The sequence below is a fragment of the Littorina saxatilis genome, linkage group LG7 (assembly GCF_037325665.1).
Source record: "Littorina saxatilis isolate snail1 linkage group LG7, US_GU_Lsax_2.0, whole genome shotgun sequence".
Classification (NCBI taxonomy): Eukaryota; Metazoa; Mollusca; class Gastropoda; order Littorinimorpha; family Littorinidae; genus Littorina; species Littorina saxatilis.
Window position 1 is genome coordinate 45,399,046 of NC_090251.1, and position 22,662 is coordinate 45,421,707.

General features: G+C 43.9%; 1 protein-coding gene across 1 annotated transcript in view; it reads right to left on the bottom strand.

The window, feature by feature from the left end:
* LOC138971605 (dynamin-binding protein-like) overlaps positions 1-22,662 on the bottom strand; it is a 65,124-nt gene that overhangs the window by 23,870 nt on the left and 18,592 nt on the right. The window contains exons 5-7 of the mRNA XM_070344363.1: positions 12,342-12,415; positions 810-951; positions 1-142 (exon numbers count right to left, since the gene is read on the bottom strand). The exon at positions 1-142 is cut by the window's left edge and continues 103 nt beyond it. Of these exons, the coding sequence (XP_070200464.1) occupies positions 1-142; positions 810-951; positions 12,342-12,415 (358 nt within the window). The remainder of the gene's footprint in view (positions 143-809; positions 952-12,341; positions 12,416-22,662) is intronic.

Consider the following 22,662-nt stretch of genomic DNA (forward strand, 5'->3'; position numbering starts at 1 on the left):
TTCTCTCGTCGTTTCGTTCGCTCCTGTGCCGCGCTTTTCTCTTCTTCTTCCCTGCGCAGTTGTTCATCAGTTGCCCTCTGCTCTGCCAGAAGCTTGGCTTTTTCAAGCTTTTCCTCTCTCGGGCTGACGTGGAAAAGGTTGCCTGAAGATGACATTAAAAAAATTGAGATAACCCGGAATAGACGATTTTCGGAAATAACTGCGTTAAGTTTGTATATGTTGTGGAAGAGTGACCTTTTCTTGCAAAACCAATGCTTCCACGTGTTTGAGACGCTCCCCTCGCTAGTGATTGGCCCCTCCAATGTTTGTACAAAGTTTTGCAAGAAAAGGTCACTCTCCCACAACCCATACAAACCTGACAGAGTTATTTTTGGAATTCATCTATTGAAGAAAACTAAATTCACAGAAATGTTAAAACATTTGCAACTGTGGGTTGGTTCATGTATTAATTTTGCCAGCTGTCACTTGTCCGTGACATGGTTACGTTTGTACTTTATGTTAAAACACAAGCATATAACACTCTATTATAGAATACAGACTGATACATGCTCCTGCATCTGTATTTAAAATATGCGTATTAATTACAAAGAACAAATACAACAAAACTAAAAGATGACATGGAAAATTAAAAATGAAGAACAAAACACAAAAAAACAAATGACATGCACTGGCAAAGCCAGAACGTTTCAAAGAAAGTTTGGCTTTTGTCATCTAACAGACCGTCATTACGTTCTCATCCAATGCGCTTACAAAGGTCAACGTCCTCTGCAAGTCACTCGTATCGAGGATTACAATAACAACTCACTGACCTTTGAGTCGCTTCTCTTCATCTCTAAGACCTTGAAGAGTGTCTTTGACAAAGTGCAGGCTATCCGTCGTCTCTGACCGCTCTTCCCCTTCCTCTAGGCCCAATAATTTGGCCTCCAGTTCTTGCCTGGACTGTTCATATTTCTTGAGAGGGGAAGAAACAAAAGGTTGAAGACAAACCTGGTGCGTTGTGTCTCCATGCAGCTGCTGCAAGCTGCACTACTGCTATCATGCCCCCAAGCAGCTTTATTGCTGCTGCTTTGCTAAAGCTCTTCTTCTATTGCTGCCATCATTCAGCTCTCTCACAGCTTAATAATCGAAAATTTTTAATTAAATTTTGATTTAATATAATATACTTACCCAATTCTTATGAATGCATTGACTTTAGTCCCACATGCTAGATGTCGAAAAACCTCTCAAATTACCTGCCCTTAGTAGGGTGGTAACCAAGCTAAAAGCGACGCCATAGCCGTTGCTATGGCCTGACCTTGCTCGGTTACCCATAACACCCTGCGCACCACGTGAGCGCCAGCATCCGTAATGTTCATTCGAGACTATTAGTCAAACAAACCCCCAAGGACATAATCCAGCGGGGACGGATGGGAGGGTATTAACTATAAGAATTGGGTAAGTATATTATATTAAATCAAAATTTAATTAAAAATTTTCGATTTAATCACATATTCTTACTCCAATTCTTATGAATGCAGATTCCTCCTAAAGGCGGAGGGAACTTACTTATGTCCTTGCAAGCACCTGCCCTGCAGCCACCAAAGCCGGCAAAGCACTGGAGCCATCCAGTCGCGTGCAAGAGATGTCACGAAGGTAGAAGCTGATGAAGACATCGTCTGACTTCCAGTAAGCTGTCTGCAAGACATCGCTTAATCGCCCTGAACGTAAGACGGCCACAGAGGACGCCCAGGCTCTGGCCTCATGTACTCGAGCTGATGTCAGAGGAAGGACTGAACGCCCCCCCCTCTCCTGAGAGAGCCACCACTCATATGCTCGTCTAATGAGGGTTGCTACCCATCTTGTAAGGGTCAATTTTGATATGTCCCTGTCATATTTCGTGTTCAATGAAATGAACAAAAGTTTTTGGCTTTTGGCCCTAACCAACTGAGTGCGAGCCAAGTAAGACTTCAAGGCCCTAACTGGGCAGTTAGCTAAGTCCGGATCGTGCGAAGCTAGAATAGTCCCAAGCGGGGGGACTCGGACCACGGGCGGGGATTGGCCTGGCTTTTGATTTTTCGCGAGAAACCCAGGCCGGAAATGAAGCGACATTGAACCATCTCGCTCAAACGCGATGTCTTCCGACAAACCCGACAAGGCATGTATCTCACTGCCTCGCCGAGCAGTAGCCAGAAGAAGCAGAAAAACCGTCTTGCGTGTTAACTCAGTCAGGCTAGCAGCCTGCAAAGGCTCAAACGCCGCAGAACGCAAATATTCTAAAACCAAAAATAAGTCCCATGCCGGGACAGAGGTCCGTCTCTGCGCTTCCTGGAGAGCGGCCCCTTTGATCACACTAGCAATCACTCCGTTAACGTTAATCAATCTGCCTATCTGTCTCAGAGTAGCCGATATAGCAGAACGTCGGACTCTCAGAGCAGAGGCCGAACTGCCCTGAGCCGACAAAAAAGGAAGATGATTTGCCACCTGTAACGAGCGCGGGGCCACAGCATTGACCCCCGCCTCCCTACACCACTTGGCCCAGGCAGCCCAATGGCAAGCATACACAGACGCAGTCGAGGACCTATGCGCCTTAAAAACCAAATCCAGCGTAGCGTCTGAAGCGCCAGATTTCCGCAGTTCCGACCTCACAGTCTCCAAACGTGTAGGCGCAGGGCCTGCGGGTCTCTGTGCGGGATGCCTGTCCTTGGCTGAACGAGCTCTCCCCGCACTAGATTTAGAGGGATCGGAACTCCTTTTGCCAACAACAGCAGATCTGGAAACCACTGCTGGGAAGGCCACCAGGGGGCTACCAGCAGCAGGAGCTCCGGACGATCCAGCTCGGCTTTCCTCACCACTCTGCTGAGCAGAGGAAAGGGAGGATAAGCGTAGGCCTGAAGGCCGCTCCACGAGATCTCCAACGCATTGCTCGCCCAAGCTTCCGTGTCCGGAAAGGGAGACACGAAAATGGGAAGTCTCTTTGAAAACCTCGTTGCGAATAGATCGATCATGGGCTTCTCCACCTGTGCCCACAGGCGTTGGAGCGCCCCATGAGTGATCGTCCATTCGGTGTGCAACACCTGAGAGGACCTGCTGAGCGCATCCGCCAGAGCGTTGAGCTTGCCCGGCAGAAACTCTGCTGAGATCATGATCCGATGCGAGTGGCACCACACCAGAACCTCGCACGCCCTGTCTGACAGGGAAAACGACCGAGCTCCTCCCTGCTTGTTGATGTAGGCAGCGACAGTGGTATTGTCCGTGTGCAACCGGACATGTCTGCCGCCCACCAGAGGGAGAAACGCAAGCAAACCGAGGGAAACCGCCTCCAACTCCAGGCGATTGATATGCCAAAGACGCTGGGCCTGAGTCCAAAGACCGGAGGCCGCCTGGCCTCCGATGTGAGCCCCCCACCCAGCCATAGACGCATCTGTAAACAGGTCTATGTCCGGAGGGGGCAGAGAGATGGGGACCCCCTGAGAGATCCAGTCTAGGTCCAACCACCGAGCAGTCGCGTGACTGAACCATCCCTGCGTGGAGACGATTTTGTCCCAATCCTGCGAAGCCGGCTCCCAGAGAGAGCTGAGCGCAGCCTGGAAAGGCCTCTTGTACACCCTTCCTAAGGGAACCAGAGTTGCCATAGATTCCATTTGGCCCAGAATCGAGGTAAGGACCCTCACCGAAGCTTGCTGGCTGCCAGCCACAGCCAAAATGAGAGCATGAAGCTTCTGAATCCTCTCCTGCGTAGGCCGGACCGTCCAAGCGACAGTGTCGAACGCCATACCGAGGTAAACAAACCTCTGCGAGGGAGTCAATTCCGACTTCGCTTGGTTCACAGAGAACCCCAGGCTCAGAGCCCGGTTCAACACCACCTGAGTGTTCAAGTGGCACACTGATTGACTCTGACTCAGAATCAACCAGTCGTCGAGGTACGTCCGTAGACGAATACCTCTTTGCCTGATCAGCGCGGCCAACTGCCTGATCACCAAAGTGAAAACCCACGGGGCCAGGGACAGCCCGAAGGGCAGAGCCCTGAATTGAAAGATCCGATGACCCCAGCGGAACCGGAGCCACTTTCTGTCCACTTGATACATAAGGATATGAAAGTAGGCGTCCGTCAAATCCACCGAAGTCACCCAATCTCCCCGGCGTAGGGCCTCCCTGACCGAAGCTGGTGTTTCCATACGAAACTTGATCTTCCGAAGAAACTTGTTCAAGACCGAAAGATCGAGAACAGGCCTCCAGCGGCCCGACGCCTTGGGCACAACAAACAGGCGTCCGTAAAACCCCGGCGAGGAGTGATCCACAATCTCTTCTATAGCCTCTTTGGCCAAAAGAGACCTGACCTCCGTCTCTATGGCCACTCTGGCCTCTTGGCTGGCCGGAAAACGAAAGGGAGGAGGAACCCTGGTCAAGGGAGCCTTTTCCCCCTCCCACAGCAGCCGGAATCCCGATCGCACCACCCGCAAAATCCATTGGCTGTGCACTAACGCCTGCCACATGGAAATGGCCCTGGTGGGGCCCCCCGCCACCACAAAAGTGGGGGGAACAGGGGTGATGTGATCGGGAGAGCCTCATTGGGGGGAGGGCTTTCGAGCCCCACCCCTCCCCTTCCCGAACGAGGGTTTCTTAGGATAAGGAGCACCCTTAGCTGGTGCGCCCTTATCTCCCTGTTCCTTAGGACGAGAGGCGTTGGGCGGCTTCTTGCTCCAGAAAGGCCTAGAAGAAGACTGAGATTTCTTTGGGACTTTAAACGAAATCCCAACGAGATGTCTGTCTTTAGCCTCCTGAACTTCCCGCTGCCTTGCATCCAGGGCTACTCTACCCAGGAGAGAGCCCTCAACAAAAGGCGAGGAACGAAGCGAGTCCACAGTGGACTGCTGGGAAAAACCTGCTTGAGAAAGCAGCAAATCACGCCGTGAAAAGACAGCATGAGCATACAGCCTCGCTGAAATGCTCATCCTCTCAGAATTCACCATCCCCAAAGCAGCAAGAAGTATGGAGATGTCACTGGCTGAGGCGTCTTCCCTGAGTCTAAATGGCTCCAAAGAGCCAGCAACAGCTCGAGTAAGAGCTCGGAGCAAAGACTCTGCCATAGAAGCCAATTCAAGATCAAGACGCCCAATCTCCTCCAGAGAGGAGAGAGAAGCGTCCGAGAACGAGACCCCTTCCTTAGCAGAAGGTTGCTTTGGCAACAAGGCAAGCAACTCCGGCGGAATTGGCAAAGTTGCCCTCGGCAAAGCAAAAGTCTGAACAAAGTTCCTTGACTTCACGTTCCAGTCCAGCTTTTTCTGCACTAACGGCGAAAAAGCAGTGGCCTGCGCGTTAGACGCTAGCCATGGATCGGCTGAAGCAGGCGCTGTATCATGAGCATGCAACAAAGGGAAAGGAGTTGGCGACAGACCGCTGCCCTGAGGGGCCGGTCGAGCCAAAAGTTGCGACATGTGATAAGCCACGGCAGGCGATTCCACAAAACGAAACGATTGTGAACTCTCCTGCGAAGGCCGAAAATCATTCGCCGCGGATGGTGGAAAAGAGACATCCTGTCCTGAATCCACCACCCCCTCCGGAAAGTAACGAGCTGCCACACAAGCCGCTCTTCTCATGGCTTGCCTAAAGCCAAAAGGCAAGGCTACAAACTCCTCATCTTCCACAGAAGAATCCGAATCCCCAGCCTCTACAGTATCACTGTACACAGGAGGGGACACAGGAGCAACAAAAGCGTGACCCGATCCCGCTTGCCACCCACCATCCCCCCCCTGCCCCACTGGGGTAGAAGGGTAGACAGTAGGCACAGAGGCCCGCCAAGAAGGCGGGGGGAGGGGGCCACCCGACAAAGCCGCGCCAGGCCCATTGTTGGTAGACCGATGACCGGGCGCTTGGCCCCAACAGTCAAAACCGGTCTGGCCAGTCTGAGCTACCCCGCCCGCTGCAAGCGGTGGGAGTTGGCTCGTAGCTGCAGCAAGCGAACCCTGCGAGGGGTAAGACTGAGTGAGAGTCGAGACCGTGAAAGGCCGCCCCCACCCGTCAACCTGCTGTAGTCCCGTTGCCCCACCACCCCACCACCCCTGCTGGGGAGAGGGGCGGCTGCTAGCAGTGGACAATAGCGGCACTGACTGAGACGCCAGTCCAACAGCGGACACCCGATCATGCCCGGCGGGCGAGAAAGGGTGAGCCGCTACACCAGCCCCCACCCAGTCCCGCCCAGTGGGTGGGAAAGAGTGAGAAGCTGACACAGCCCCCTGCCCCCAGTGGGACAAGGTGGGACCAAACCCAGGCTGTGACTTACCATGCCCCCTCTCTCCCTCTCCCGCAAGGGGAGAGAGCTGACTTCCCACTGCAGTGTTGCTAAAAGCAAGCTGAGCGGGAAGAGAAAGAGAGGAAGCAGACCCCCTCTCCTTACGGAGAGAGTGTTCGAGCGCAACCGCAGCACTACCAGAGGCAGAGAGGGAAGGCCCGAACTGGTCAGGTGCACCAAGCAAGTGCGCAGAAGAAATGGCCGCCCGGCCACCCCCCCCCATCCGCAGGAGTCGCCATAGTCGACGACGACGACGACCCCAGCCGAGCCAGGGAGGAAGGATCCCCTACCGCCGGAGGCAGAGGAGGGACCCCAGAGCGAGACGCAAACTGTTGAGAAATAAAATCAAACAATTCGGACTTCAACGAGCCCAGGGCTGAAGGCCCCGGCTCCTCACCCCCATCAGGGGACGCGAGCTGTGAGCGAACGGAACCCGTCCTCGGAGGGATAGGAACATCAAACGAAGTGCTATTTGCCGGATCTTCTAGCCGCATAATAGGCAAATCAACGCTCTTGGCTTTACCCTTAGCTTTAGCTTTCTTAACTGGGCTAAGAGCCTTGTCGCCTTCCAGTCTCGCACTCAGTTTAGCTTTGTTGTCGGCCATTTTAAGACCGGCGAAAACAGTCACCCAGAACAAAAATTATCTGCGTGCGTGTTCAGAACAAAGCTATCAACCTTTACATTTCCAAACGTAAAAAGGAAAGATCTCACCCAAAAGGTAGACGGACAGGTAGACCCCCAAGAACCGGCTAGTCTCACGGACGAGCAGGCATGTGAAGGCCAAAAGTGAGAGCGAAATTCGGACACGTCCACCGTGTGTTGTCGAAAGTCGAGAATGAACATTACGGATGCTGGCGCTCACGTGGTGCGCAGGGTGTTATGGGTAACCGAGCAAGGTCAGGCCATAGCAACGGCTATGGCGTCGCTTTTAGCTTGGTTACCACCCTACTAAGGGCAGGTAATTTGAGAGGTTTTTCGACATCTAGCATGTGGGACTAAAGTCAATGCATTCATAAGAATTGGAGTAAGAATATGTGATTAAATACTCCTTAAACAGTCTGGAGACATCCTGCTTGCTGCCACGCGAGCCAAGAAAATGTTCCCTCTTTAACTTCACTGCGCTGGCTGCAAAACCCCTTCCATGCGGAGGTGTTTTATGACACATCAAACACAGGGTGTAAAGCACTTCCACTGCTCATTTGCTAAAAGTAAAACTTTCTGCTCGACTTTTCTAAAGCTGTTCTCGGACTGCCTGAATTACCTCTACTGACTAATGAAGATTACCTGTTTACTGCCTTCACTGCTGCCACCACTGTTCAAGAGTCAGGTGAAAGCGTGCATGGAGGCCTTAAATGTCTTGTGTACTGCATGTGCATGAGTGTTTGTTGTTTTAAAGACATATGTGCATGCCCGTCTTCGAGACCTTCTATTTGTCAATGTATGCTTTTCTGGCTTGGCTGATGGGGATTTATTGTCACAAACAATATGCAAGGATGACCTGGAAGGGTGAGTTAAAAGAAGAATGACGATTATGACACAGTTACTGTTATTACAGTACACAATCAGTTGCAGATGTTTATCGCCTTTCTCTTCTTGTGCCTTGGGGGTAGGACATGGATACCGGCTCTGATCAAAAGAACAGTTTGAGAGGATGGAGAAAGCGAGAGTCTAATAAATTCAGTCACTGAAAGAAACAAAGCCACAACCAAACAGAAACCCAGGCCCAAAAGAAATTAACTGTCATATACACTGACACTTCCGTGGCTGATGAAAAAGACCTCAATATTATTCTGTTTTTCTTGAAGGCACACGTACAGTCTACCGGGCTGATAATGTTAACGGGAAGCCAAACAGTGCAAAACCAGCAATTCATTTTGTAGGGCTGAAATGATTACGATACAGCTAATTATGAAAATTAAAACAACTGTTCCTTATAAAATGACATGATCTCTGCCTCTCACGTGCAGTTTCAATTTTGTGTGTATGTGTCTTTTATACGGGAAAGTAATATAGTCTGTTGCAACCATCACCTCCACAACTGTTCAGACAATTCTACATCAAACCTGACCCAATTTAAATGGTGCTACTGAGATATTCATTTACAGTTCTTTTTCTGTAGCCACAGAAATATCATGGTCATTCATGATACTCGCAAACCACCAGGCACCACAACAGAAAATGTTTGGGAAAAACAAACCAACAACCCCCCCCAAAAAACAACCTCGGATCTTGAAGTTAAAACCCAGTTCTTACCCAAGCAGGGAAAACAAAACAGGAAAGGGATCTTCATTTCTTCAGTGAATCCTCTCATTTTGTGTGTGGAGCAGCAGAATCTGATAATTGCTCACTCATAAAGTGATTTTCTGAGCCATATTTCAACAGGGGTAACACGCTGAAGAAGTCTCCGACAATCCACAAGGCATAATCTTCATGGCACACAAGAGGTGTATGAGAAGTACCAGCACTCCAACTGAAGCAAGCACACTACCAGGAAGAGTTAATGATTCATAATACACAGTGTTCACACTCTGTACAAAATCCACAACGAACCAGAGCATCAGATCCGCCGCATCTCATTCTCCGGAGAACTCAAGAGGTGTATGAGAAGTACCAGCACTCCAACTAAAGCAAGAACACTACAACGAGTAAGAGTTAATGATTCATAATACACAGTGTTCACACTCTGTACAAAACCCACAACGAACCAGAGCATCAGATCCGCCGCATCTCATTTTTGGGGGAACTCAGAAACACACTGTGAGACACAGAAGGTTCAAAGGTGAACTTAGTTTGTAGGTCCCAAAGACCATGATCTTCATGTTTTTTTCTGAAAGTAACAGTCAGAGTTTTCTTGCCGAGGGTCAGCTGTAGCGCGTACCGTAAATGAAATTATAATGAAACACTGGACACGCAACAGCCCTCAGCAGTCTGTCCTGATCCTCATTAATTCCACAGTACGTCGTACTAGCACGTGTGACTGACATATCCTGGTTTCCGGATTTTGCAACACTTTAAAACTGTAGTCTTCATGATGAACAAAACACTTGTTTGAATTCAAGTCATGATGATGAATATTTCACAGATTCATGTAGGTAACCTTTTATTCGTCACGGTCAGGAGTATTGACTTCTCAACATGTCCAGTAAAGTGTTCACTTTTTGCATGACCAGGGCGTATAAAATTGAGATTCATCTGAGGGCTGAATCAGGATGGTATACACATATATTATTATGTGTATTTGTTTATATGAATATTCAATGTCACGACACCAGTTATCTAATAAAAGTTAGCATGAAAATTGTGATTTTCCATCTGAACTGACCATATGTAGTGTGCGACTCTGTCGCGATATAACCTTCGTGGTTGAAAACGACGTTAAACACCAAATAAAGAAAGTGTGCGACTACATGCACATCACACGTGTAACTGAATAATCGAGGATACAACATGGCCTTAATTGATTCAACTGTCCAGCTGCTAACACAATGTTAAACTCCTAACACTGTCATCTCCATATTCAGTTTTTCATAACACTACAGACTCTTCTCCTTTGTGTTTCACTCTCATCGATAAAATGAAATTAATCTATGAAAAAAAAAATGCTTTTCAAAGTCAGTAAATGTCTTTAACCTGGGTATGCTCCTATGTTGTTTCATACATTCATCCCACAGTCAACAAGATTTGCCAGGCTTTCTCGTATGTGAATGACCGAGTTCTCCATGCTAAGCTATTAAGCTCATTAATACGATTCTGTGGGACAAAACAGTACATTATCTACATCCATGCTGAAAGCAGTGATGAGTCACTCAACAGATCATATATTACACTCTCAAAAACAATTCACTGTATTATGTACGCTCCACTTCAACTTGGAAATAAACCTCTAACACTCTGCTTTTAACCACAGAGGATCACCACAACAGACACAGTATCAGTGTTGTAGACATTTTGTTGTAAACAGGCACTGACTGCGCAGATCAGTTATGACTGCACGTGACGTACATCTGCCCTTTGTCTTGCTGACAGTTTGTTTTAACGTGAGAACAATAAATCTCACATGACTATGCAGGTCTGGATGAAAGTCTGCCAAAAGCAGTTTGGATTCAAGCTGCTACCACAGGCTAGAGGCCGTGCATGTACATATTACAAACACAAACAGTACCAATTACAAACATTGTGAGTCAGGGTTTTATGAGTCCCCATGACCCTAGATGCCTGACAGATACAATTATGTGCTGAAATAATAGCTAGGATAAAATTTAGAAGGTCTGATATGTGAAAACTAGAACAGATATATTTTCATTCAAAGTTTTTCTGATATTGGTGACCCACCAGAATCTTTTTTTTTCCCTTCTATAACTGGAAACTTGAAATTTGTTTATGAAATTGTTTTCTGTAAATTAAGACAACGGTTTTTGATAATTATACCCCAAAAGCTGTGACACCAGACCTTGAACTAATAATTGGACTGTTTGTCACTCGGATCTCAAACAAGGACACCAAAAGGTTATCATGTGTGAACAGAAATAATTAAAACCACAGGCAGCTTCCACGAGAGCAACGTACATCATTCAAGTTCAAACTTTGACCACCATCACTGCACTGACTCCGATCTCAAACAAGGACACCAAAAAGGTTAACTAAGTGTGAACAGAAATAATTAAAACCACAGGCGGCTTCCAGGATAGCAACGTACATCATTCCAGTTCAAACTTTGACCACCATCACTGCGCCATATATACTTCTCGCTTTCAGCAGACATCAGAAATCCCACGCAGAACCACACCACAGCATTTAGCTCTAAACACAGACACTCATCAATGATGGCTTTTAAGACCCAACAGATGTAACACACATACACACACACTAACACACATGTGGAGAAACACTATCACAGGCAGCTTAGCAAGCGGATGTATTACTGGTGGTGGAAATAACCCTTTACCAGTATATTACAGGTAAACTTGTATCTGTGAGAGTGAATGAGAGGGAGAGGGGAAGAGAGTGTGAAACATGGCAGGCAGACATACAGTGTGTTTAGGGAAGGGGAGGCAGCAGGTGTCCCAGTAAAATGACTGTTGCCAGCACAAGCTGTCGCCCTAGTGAGATGACACCTTAGCCTATCATTTACCTTTCAGCACTGTGCAAGCCTACTGGCCACAACAGTTCTAAAAGTATTTTTCTCTCGCTTTCTCTGTAGCTGACAGCTAGTGCTGCAGAAGTTACAGAATTTGATGAGAAATTTTCTAAAGTCCCTATTTGACATAAGTTCTTTGAATAACTTTAAAACAGACCAGATCTACATTGCTACAAAACTGGTATTATCTATGAGCCACCCTGAGTTATAATACTCTAACCACTACCCAAAGTTAAAATTATGTGCAGAACTTCTGTCTGATACTGGGAATCAACTGATCAAGTTTATAAGAAAATTCCAGCAGCAGAAGATGAACATTCTAAACTGAAAACACATTGTCACTGCGGGCATGAAAGACAAAAATTGTGAAATTGAAAAATTTACATCTGGATCGCATATAAAACACACAACCTTCAAATCATCATACTAGTATTTTTGCTTACTATTAGCCTGAGCTCTCTGTTATTATATGAATCACAATGTCAATGTTTTCCTGTATTACAATCTTACCGATTTATTACTAAACATAAATGACTATTTGTAAAACTAAACAGTATATCTATCAATAGCACAGAAAACAGAATTAAGTAAAATCCTAATTGCAGTTAACATCTAACTTAAAATCATACAGGCTCCACACACACATCTGACCAATTTACTTAAGTCATTTCAACAAGAGCAACAACATTTATAGATCTTGAACACAGTGTTATTTTGTATAAACATCAAACATTATTGTAGTAATGTTAGCCTTTTGGACTTTAATTTTTTTTTATTGTATCGTAAATGCAAGGAGTGTATGGATGTATGATTGTTTCCACACCAGGTCAAATACAAATGGCTTATGCTATATGGCGGATTAAATTCTTCTTCTTCTTAATATCATCACTCTAATTTACAGACTAGAAATAGAGTACAGGACTTGAAAGACTCACCTGTATATCATTCCTATTCTCTTGTAGACGTTTTTTCAGGTCTGCAATGAGTTCCGTGCTGTCCTCTGCTTCATCTGGCAACACATTTCAGTGCATGCAATTAATAAAAAATTTCGCTGCAAAATACTATTCAGCCATTCAGCATTTGCTGAAGAAGACTCGTTCCAGGCCAGTGCTCTACAAACAAATCTTCCCAGTCTGACAAGACTCTGTATGATCTGATTTTCTGAGAGAAAAATGAACAAAATTTGCATGAAATTGTAAAGAAAAAAATGTATTCCCTCAGGTCTTTCATTGAAAAAGACAACGTCTCCACATTAGGGTACAACTTTTCGAAGATATTAATTCATACAACACAGCAGGTACGTAACATGTATCAAGCTTAACTGTCAGTAGCAAGCGCCCTAGGCTCATCCTTATCAACTGATGCATCCATTCAAAACTCAACTGTTCATCTCTCCTGCCAAGATTTGTTTTATCCATGAGTATTGTAGCTTTCCCATCCATGACTTTTTCAGACGACTTAAAATAAATTTCAACACAGAGAAGGAAGGCTCATAGCCAGACATTTTTAAAAATTAATCCCCACAAAGAGTGATAAGGCACATTCGAGAAATATTCTGATAACAATCCAAATGGTTTCTCAAATTTGAATGTGCAGTGCAGCAGATGAACTAGCTGTGCAAACGGTCACTTGTCTGACAAGACAAAGCTGGCATGTTCAGATTATAATCTTCACAAATCCACAATGAACACTGTCGATGTCTGGTCTATTCTGGCATCAAACAACACCAACTACGCAAGCACAAAGTCAACGCTGCCTGCAATTTGAATCACAGTCATGAAAATCAGGCCTCTGCTGGGCACATGCTAACTACTAAGAATTAATTACTAATTATTGCTTGCTGACCGCTTTTGAATGTCCGGCTATGTGGAAACCATGCACACCTCTTGGTTTGTTTGTAGTTAAATTCACCCACATAAGGATACCCTATGTATGTATGTATATATTCATGATCTTACACATGTATTGCTCTGAAACAATTAGCCACCACTGAGCATTCTAAATATTTATTAATAACAAGACTTTTGAGGAAATATTACAAACGATTAAACAATGCTGTCATATTTTTTTTTAATGATAATATAACATTAGCTTCCCCTTCTAAGAAGAAAAAGGAAGGAAAAGAAAGCACCCACTAATTGTGTTAGCGTATCTGCAATGCCTTAAAATTAAAAACTCAACTTATGCTATTGAAGATTTATAAACATAAACCACTGTCCATTATACTGACATCTAACATACAAACAGTACATTCCTAACCACCGCATACCAAGAAGTATTAAACTTAATTACACAGTAAGTGAAGGGAGGAAAAACTTTGAGTGCAAGGAAGTATTATATCCTGCAATCAGCAAATTACCGTACCCATTACTGCGTGATCCTAGCAAGTCAGCGTGTAACTCTGAAATGTAAATCGTAGTTTTCCTGGCAGCACAAGATAGCAGAGCTCCTGACATTATTGATTTTCCCCAAAGGCCCAAAACACAACTCAGTTACCCTCCCGATAGCAGCGCCAAGACGAAACATGAAAATTACACACACACCAGCCAAGAAAAACTAGGTTAAGATTTGAAACATGTTACCGTCATGTATACTGCTTGCTTGTGGCTCACTTCACTTTAATTTGATAACACCTACATTTTGGAGCTGACAGCAGTCCTTACTGGGAAGGCAACACCAAGTGTACACAGTTTACATGTGTATTACGTACTGCAACTGCACAGACTGGTACAGTCAAACCTACAATTGCAACCTCCTCTCCAAACCAACCACCTGCTCACAAAGATACCAGAAGAGTTTTTCTTCTATATAATTCACCTTTCCATTAGCGACCTGACCTGTCTATATAGCGACCACTTTGGGTTGGTCCCTTGGGTGGTCTTTTTAGACAGGTTTGACTGTTACCTGCACTGTGAGGTCACTCCAATAAAAGGACACCTCCTTGTATAGTACTAAATTCTCTGAAATATACCTCTCATGAAAAAGCATCTGCAATTTATACATACAATTGAAACGGCTCTGGTGACCAGCTCTCGATTGCGACCACCTGCCCATTGCGACCACCTGCCCATTACGACCACTTGCCCATTACGACCACCTAAGAGGATCCCAGACGATGATTGTTTTCACCTTCTATAACGACCACCTGTCTATAAACTACCACTTTTGGTAGGTCCTTGGGTTGTTATAACAGGTTTGACAGTATAAGGGACACATCTGACTTACCTAGTGGTGTCCTTTTATCACATTAAGTAACCTCCGTACTTAAGAAGAAACAAACTTGTTTCTATCGCTCATCTGAGTAAATTTCATGCTCAAAACTTAAACTTAAAAAATTAAACCAAACACAACACTGGCACACTCACAGTTTGCTGTTTAACAGTAATTGATGTGTTCTTGTTTTCATGAATGCCTGTAATGTGTATATTTGTTATAGATCTTGTTTAATTGTTTGTTTGTTTGTTTGTTTGCTTAACGCCCAGCCGACCACGAAGGGCCATATCAGGGCGGTGCTGCTTTGACATATAACGTGCGCCACACACAAGACAGAAGTCGCAGCACAGGCTTCATGTCTCACCCAGTCACATTATTCTGACACCGGACCAACCAGTCCTAGCACTAACCCCATAATGCCAGACGCCAGGCGGAGCAGCCACTAGATTGACAATTTTAAAGTCTTTGGTATGACCCGGCCGGGGTTCGAACCCACGACCTCCCGATCACGGGGCGGACGCCTTACCACTAGACCAACCGTGCCGGTATAGATCTTGTTTATTCCCAAGTGAATAATTTACGTGGCCCTTGAGAAGAACAGTCTTCTAAGTGTTTAATTTAAGAGTCTCATTAAATGTATTAAGTTGGTAAATCTTTTATCCATGGTACGTTGTACCTCAAAGCGTTGCTAACCAGAAGTATAAATACCTATAACCACTGAGGTTCCTTTGCAAACCACTCCATGTCGTTTTGTCAGGCAAGAAGCAGCAGTATAATACCTGGTTTTGGGTCCTATATCTTGGACATTTCTGCTTCTTTGTATATTCTTTTTATACTTGAGAGACTCCGGTAACCGAACAAATGTTTTATGTTAGGGTAAGTGCCTCGCGCCCATCTAGGCCGTTTCTTCTTCCTCAACAGAACATTGGGAATTAGTATCATCAATGTACTTTTCACAGTTCTACGACAGGAAATCTAAATATTTCAATTTTCAAAGACCTGGAAGGATTTTGCTCTGATGATAAAACTAAAAACCTGAGCCCTGTATACACTGTCTTCTGAACCAAGAAAAAATATAATTGTACAAAATGATTACTTGCAGGGAAAATTCCCATTCTCTAAATTATATTCCATGTCCATTTTCAGAGCTCTGTGTAATCTAAAGTCTTACAGATGCACAGCTAAAATCAGTCTAATGCTTTGATCATTAATTGCCGTTCACATGCAGCTGCAAACTAATAGCTCATTAATTTTCTAGCCAAGCAAAGGTATAAATTAAACTTACACATTTTTAACACCAGACACCAGACAAAAAATACTTTAAGTTTATTGATACTGCCTCTCAGCTTGATCTACATGTACATCAAAATAAAAGAAACCTGTGTTTCCTTTCCTTTCCTTCCTTGTTCCAAAATAGTCACTATAAGTACTGGGGACAGAAAATAGAAAGTTAGCATAGCATAGCATAGCATACTATTAGTGTTTAGGAACGAACTGGGTATGAATGTGCTGAGTCAGAGTACGCTAATGTGACGAGAGATTCGGGATGCACGTGAATTAGTTTATAGTCTTGGTTGAATGGTTTGTGAATGACGTGTGTGTGAGCTATGTAAGTACAGTGCAGGGCAGGACAGCGACTGCAGGTGTGGATGTGCAGTAGGGTATGTGGTAAGATTCTTAGGTAATTAGGCTAACACTTCTATGTTCTTATTAAATCTTTCTTTCCTTTCGTTAGATATTTCTTTTCGTAGGCTTTTCTCTCTTAGGTTGGGTTTAGGTAGGTTTTTTTTCTATCTTCAATTTGTAAACAAAGTCTGGTTAATGTTTATTCTTTCTCGTTTGTTATTTTTCATTCTTCGTTTGTTTTGTTTTGATGTCTATGTCTCATGCTGTTCGCCACGCACCTCACCTCACTGGGTGGCCGAGTGGTAACGCACTTGCGCTCGGAAGCGAGAGGTTGCGAGTTCGACCCTGGGTCAGGGCGTTAGCAATTTTCTCCCCCCTTTCCTAACCTAGGTGGTGGGTTCAAGTGCTAGTCTTTCGGATGAGACGAGTAACCGAGGTCCCTTCGTGTACACTTACATTGGGGTGTGCACGTTAAAGATCCCACGATTGACAAAAGGGTCTTTCCTGGCAAAATTGTATAGGCATAGATAAAAAAAATGTCCACCAAAATACCCGTGTGACTTGGAATAATAGGCCGTGAAAATAGGATATGCGCCGAAATGGCTGCGATCTGCTGGTCGATAATGCATGATGTATTGTGTAAAAAAATTCCATCTCACACGGCATAAATAGATCCCTGCGCCTTGAGTCCGAGTCTGGAGATACGCGCGCGATATAAGACTTCTTATAACTAACTATCACTTCTCCTCCGGGACTGTGACACACTGAACAGCTGAAAGCAAGGCAAGAATGAGAAATATGATTGTGTGCTATTTTGTTGCCATCTGTCAACTTGACCTAAATTAACGGCTCGGCTCGTGCACTGGAAGGCATAATGATGCAAACAGTACTTTGTATAACAGCCCACCAAATGCAACAAATGTGACAAAAGTGTGTGGGCAAAAGCCACAATTACTGAATTAGGTTTCATTCAAGGAGATCTGATTAGGTTGGGTCACGCTGATCGCAAAATACTGTAATCCCAAAACAGATAGACAGCTGCTAACGTTCCTTTCTTTCTTTATTTGGTGTTTAACGTCGTTTTCAACCATTCAAGGTTATATCGCGACGGGGAAAGGGGGGAGATGGGATAGGGGAAAGGGGGGAGATGGGATAGAGCCACTTGTTAATTGTTTCTTGTTCACAAAAGCAGTAATCAAAAAATTGTTCCAGGGGCTTGCAACGTAGTACAATGTATTACCTTACTGGGAGAATGCAAGTTTCAAGTACAAAGGACTTAACATTTCTTACATACTGCTTGACTAAAATCTTTACAAACATTGACTATATTCTATACAAGAAACACTTAACAAGGGTAAAAGGAGAAACAGAACCGTCAGTCGCCTCTTACGACATGCTGGGTAGCATCGGGTAAATTCTTTCTCGTCCCAACCAATATGGGACTCCCCCTAACCCGCGGGGGGTTGCTAACGTTCCAAAACTCTGAATAAAGAAACAAGAATAGTAGGTTATGGACATAACTCTCTAATATTGTGAACAATGTTATGTACATATATATGGGCGGGGACGTAGCTCAGTCGGTAGCGCGCTGGATTTGTATCCAGTTGGCCGCTGTCAGCGTGAGTTCGTCCCCACGTTCGGCGAGAGATTTATTTCTCAGAGTCAACTTTGTGTGCAGACTCTCCTCGGTGTCCGAACACCCCCGTGTGTACACGCAAGCACAAGACCAAGTGCGCACGAAAAAGAGCCTGTGATCCATGTCAGAGTTCGGTGGGTTATAGAAACACGAAAATACCCAGCATGCTTCCTCCGAAAGCGGCGTATGGCTGCCTAAATGGCGGGGTAAAAAACGGTCATACACGTAAAATTCCACTCGTGCAAAAAAACACGAGTGTACGTGGGAGTTTCAGCCCACGAACGAAGAAGAAGAAGAAGAAGATGTACATATATATAGAGGAGGCATGCTAAAAGCACCAGGTTCTGCAAAATCACAGTTGTGTTGCTGTGTATAATATTAACTAAACCAAAAAGCCAAATCACAATAACTTCAGAAGCTTCTTCTTCTTCTGCGTTCGTGGACTGAAATTCCCACGTACACTCATGTTTTTTGCACGAGTGGAATTTCATGTGTATGACCGTTTTTTTTACCCCGCCATTATTTTAGGCAGCCATACGCCGTTTTCAGAGGAAGCATGCTGGGTATTTTCGTGTTTCTATAACCTACCGAACTCTGACATGGATTACAGGATCTTTTTCGTGCGCACTTGGTCTTGTGCTTGCGTGTACACACGGGGGTGTTCGGACACCGAGGAGAGTCTGCACACAAAGTTGACTCTGAGAAATAAATCTCTCGCCGAACGTGGGGACGAACTCACGCTGACAGCGGCCAATTGGATACAAATCCAGCGCGCTACCGACTGAGCTACATCCCCGCCCCAACTTCAGAAGCAATATGAAACATTCTGTCGACGGAGAATTGTAGAAGCCATACCTGTAAGCTAACATGACGCGAGCATTCATAACTCGAAGTAAGTGATAACCTCTAAACCTGACATCTTTGAACTCTCCATGTTTTTCATAAACACTAATATCCAAAATCTAAAGTCTTACAGTTACAGATGCACAGCTAAAATCAGTCCAACGCTTCGATCATTACCGTTCACATGCAACTGCAAAATAATTAATAGTTCATTTTTCTAGCCAAGCAAAGGTATAAAACTTACACATTTTTAACACCAGACACCAGACTAAAAACACCGTAAGTTTATGAATACTGCCTCTCGGCTTGATCTACATGTAGATTAAAAGAAACTTGTGTAACGGGATGAGATTCTGTCTGTCTGTCTGTCTGTCTGTCTGTCTGTCTGTGTCTGTGTGTCTCTCTCTCTCTGTTTCTTTGTCTCTAGTTCTTGGACTGGACAATGTTGTTTTATGGTCCGTCTGAGCGTAGTGCCATTCCTTGCAAGAGACTTTCATGGTTTCGCACCCTTTTTCTCAGTACAGTCCTTATCACTGCCAACGCTAGTTATGTTTCTCACACGTGAGATATCGCAGGTGCCGGGGCGTTTCCGTGGCAGAGGTCATTGGTCGCCCTGTGCTTTCTCTGGCATCAATATTTAAGAGACTTGTAGGATCAGCAAAAAGGACTAATGCTCATGAATATGCATGGCGTATTGATAATGATTATTGTCATCATTTTCACGAGTTTTCATTCACAAACACCTGGTAAATAAATCTCATGTTCCCCATGCAATAACTTGAGGTGGTGAATGGATTTGAGCTTTCATGTGAAACGTGGATTGTCAAAGTAAAAGCCAATCAGGCTGATTGTTTGATGTGTGGAACCATCGTGGCTTTGGATTTGTGTTTCCGAGGACAACGATTGTAAGCATTCACTCTCAAAGACCCAATCAATGTTGATAATTACCGCGGCGACTCATGGTCAATTTGCAACTTATCTCTGTAATCGCAAAATCCACAACGAAAAGTCATAAACACTTAAAAGAAAAGAAATATGCTCAACACTTACTGAATTCACAGGTATGATCGCAGCTCTGTACATTTTCAGACTGGAAGAAAAGCGTCAACAAGCTACGTTTGACGTCACATACAAGTTTGACGTGTTATCTCGTGCTACTGTGACGATGCTTTGTGGCCCGGAGTTGGATTCTAAAAATTCGTCTCCCTGTGGGTTATTGTGCATTTTGTTGCACAACCAAAATGATGACAAAAACGATGTTTGGTAGCTTGTTGTCAGACCATGAGCACTTTGTTGTTGGTCCTCGGGGAGCATATCGCCTTTTGTCTCATATTTATCAACCGCGGCCTTCGGCCTTGGTCGATAAAGATGAAACAAAAGACGATATGGTCCCCTTGGACCAACAAAAAAGCTGGTCTGTCAACAAGCCACCAAACATCTTATATTGTATTGTTTAAATTCACATTGTTCATAAGGGTTGAAGAGAATAATAGTCTGCATAAGTTATGTAACGTTTTGATACATATATTTCTATAGTTTGTTTTTGGAGAGAAATTGGGAATTTTCTTTGGAATGAAGGGACTATGTTTTAGGCGTATTAATTTGATAAGTAATTTGTTTCTGATATCCTCGTTTGTGGCGCGAATATCTTTCTTTGTTTTCCTGACTCTGAAACCGTAAAGACGTTTTTGCTAATTTTGTTCCCAGAGATTGGTGATTTTGTAACTTGTGTTCTGCACAAGAAGGTACGTTTACATTTTATTTGTGATTTTATAGATGTTTTGTTGTTAGTTTATAAGTATCTATTTTGTATGCATTCTTACTTTTATAATTGCGAAATATTGAATTTTATGTTCAAAGAATTATTGATTCTCTTTATTAAACGTAATCAGGATTTAAGAAATGTATGTTTGATAGTTGTTCACGGATATTTAGCATTTTTTTAGTTTGATTGTGTAAAGATACTGTTTAGAATTGGTTTATTATAAAAAGTGGTCTGATAGGTTACGGATAGCTATTTTATTGTTTGTGATTGTTAGATAAAAACGTGTGTCAAATTATATGATAGCGAGCTGTATGAATTGTATGGAAGTTACAGTTAGGTCCAAATTGCATTAGATGAGTTTTCCCTATTACGGATAAAATTCTGTTTTTAATGAATAAGTAAGAACAGCGCCGTGGCCCTATTTTCCTTTTCCCCCTTTCCCTTCCCCTGTGTCTGCTAGGGTCTGGCAGTAAACGCACAGCGCGCGCGCGCCAGAGTCTTAACAGGTACCTCGGAATGTACCGCGCAGTAGCTGATTAATTGTTCAAGAGTATCCCTCCTTCCCTTCCTTCCTCTTCCCTTGTCCTTCGTTCCTTCCCCCTTCTCCTTATCACGCTCAATTAGGAGGCGGAACCGATTAAAATGTTTTGGTAATCACTTATACACACGGGCAATGATGATAATAAATACCCCTTTTCCCTCTGATTGGACATTGTGTTTGTATACCTTGTTGATGAAACTTGTGTTTGTGGAATGAGTTCACTGAGTAGACAAGGTATTTGTTTACAGTCAGATCATGGGGTAGCCTGAGAGATGCTGTACATGAGATGTCGACCGTGACCGAGAGGAAATTGTCCTGAGGTGTGTGGGATAATCTTGCTTTTGATTTCGAGAAGATAACTGCAAGCGAGGTTGTTTTTTTGGTGTTTGTTAACATGTTTGCAGTAATGCTATTTGTACGTCATTCTTAGTCATGTTTTCTCATTTTAAATGCTCTCACATTTACAATATGGTGTCTGTTTTCTATGTTTGACATTGTGTGTGCGGTTACCTATTTTTAGTTTGCTGTTCACGTAGTCAAGGTTTACTTGTTGATTTACCATGATTCCTTGATCTATTGTAATTTTTTGATTGATTGTATTCTCTTTTTAGGGAGAAAACTTAAACTGCTTTAGGTAATGTTGGTAGTACTTTGCATGCTCAAATATATCATTGTAGTTCGTAGTACTTATTATTCTATTGTAATCTTCACAGGTTGGTCCGGTTGGTTTTCGTAAAACGAATAAACGAGAGTGCAACATAACAACTGCATCCGTTTTGATGTTGAGAGAATCCCTCCACACTTGTCTTTTCTTGCTGACAGCAAAACATACTTGTTGTGACTTGTATCTCCAGACAAACGAGCGACAGTGAACAGCTGAAAGCAAGGCAAGAATGAGAAGTAATTGTGTGCTATTTTCTTGCCCTCTTTCAACTTGCCCTAAATTTACAGCTCTGCACTGGAAAGCCGTATAAAACAAACAGTACTTTGTATAAAGCCCACCTGAGTGCAAAAAATGTGACAAAGGTAAGTCATTTGGTGTCACTTGATTTCATTCAAGGAGATCTGTACAGGTTGGGTTAAACCAAGGGTCACAATATTACAAAATGTTGAGTCTAATCTTCCTCTTCTTTTTGTTGGCTGAAATGTTGAGTAAATATTGCAATTTTCAGATACGTGCCACACACTGCACTGCACTATAACTATAGATCTTGTTTCGAGTCAACCTTAAGCAAATCACGCAGAGTCAGCGCAATCCCTGCTTAAATGTATACTCCTGGGTAGTTTGATAACATTTAAATATATCAATCAATCAATCAATCAATATGAGGCTTATATCGCGCGTATTCCGTGGGTACAGTTCTAAGCGCAGGGATTTTTAAAAATTTTATTTATTTTATGCAATTTATATCGCACACATATTTAAGGCGCAGGGATTTATTTATGCCGTGTGAGATGGAATTTTTTTTACACAATACATCACGCATTCACATCGGCCAGCAGATCGCAGCCATTTTGGCGCATATTCTACTTTTCACGGCCTATTATTCCAAGTCACACGGGTATTTATATATATAATTATATACATTATCTCACTTCTTTACTACAGAACGATTCACAACAGTTACTATA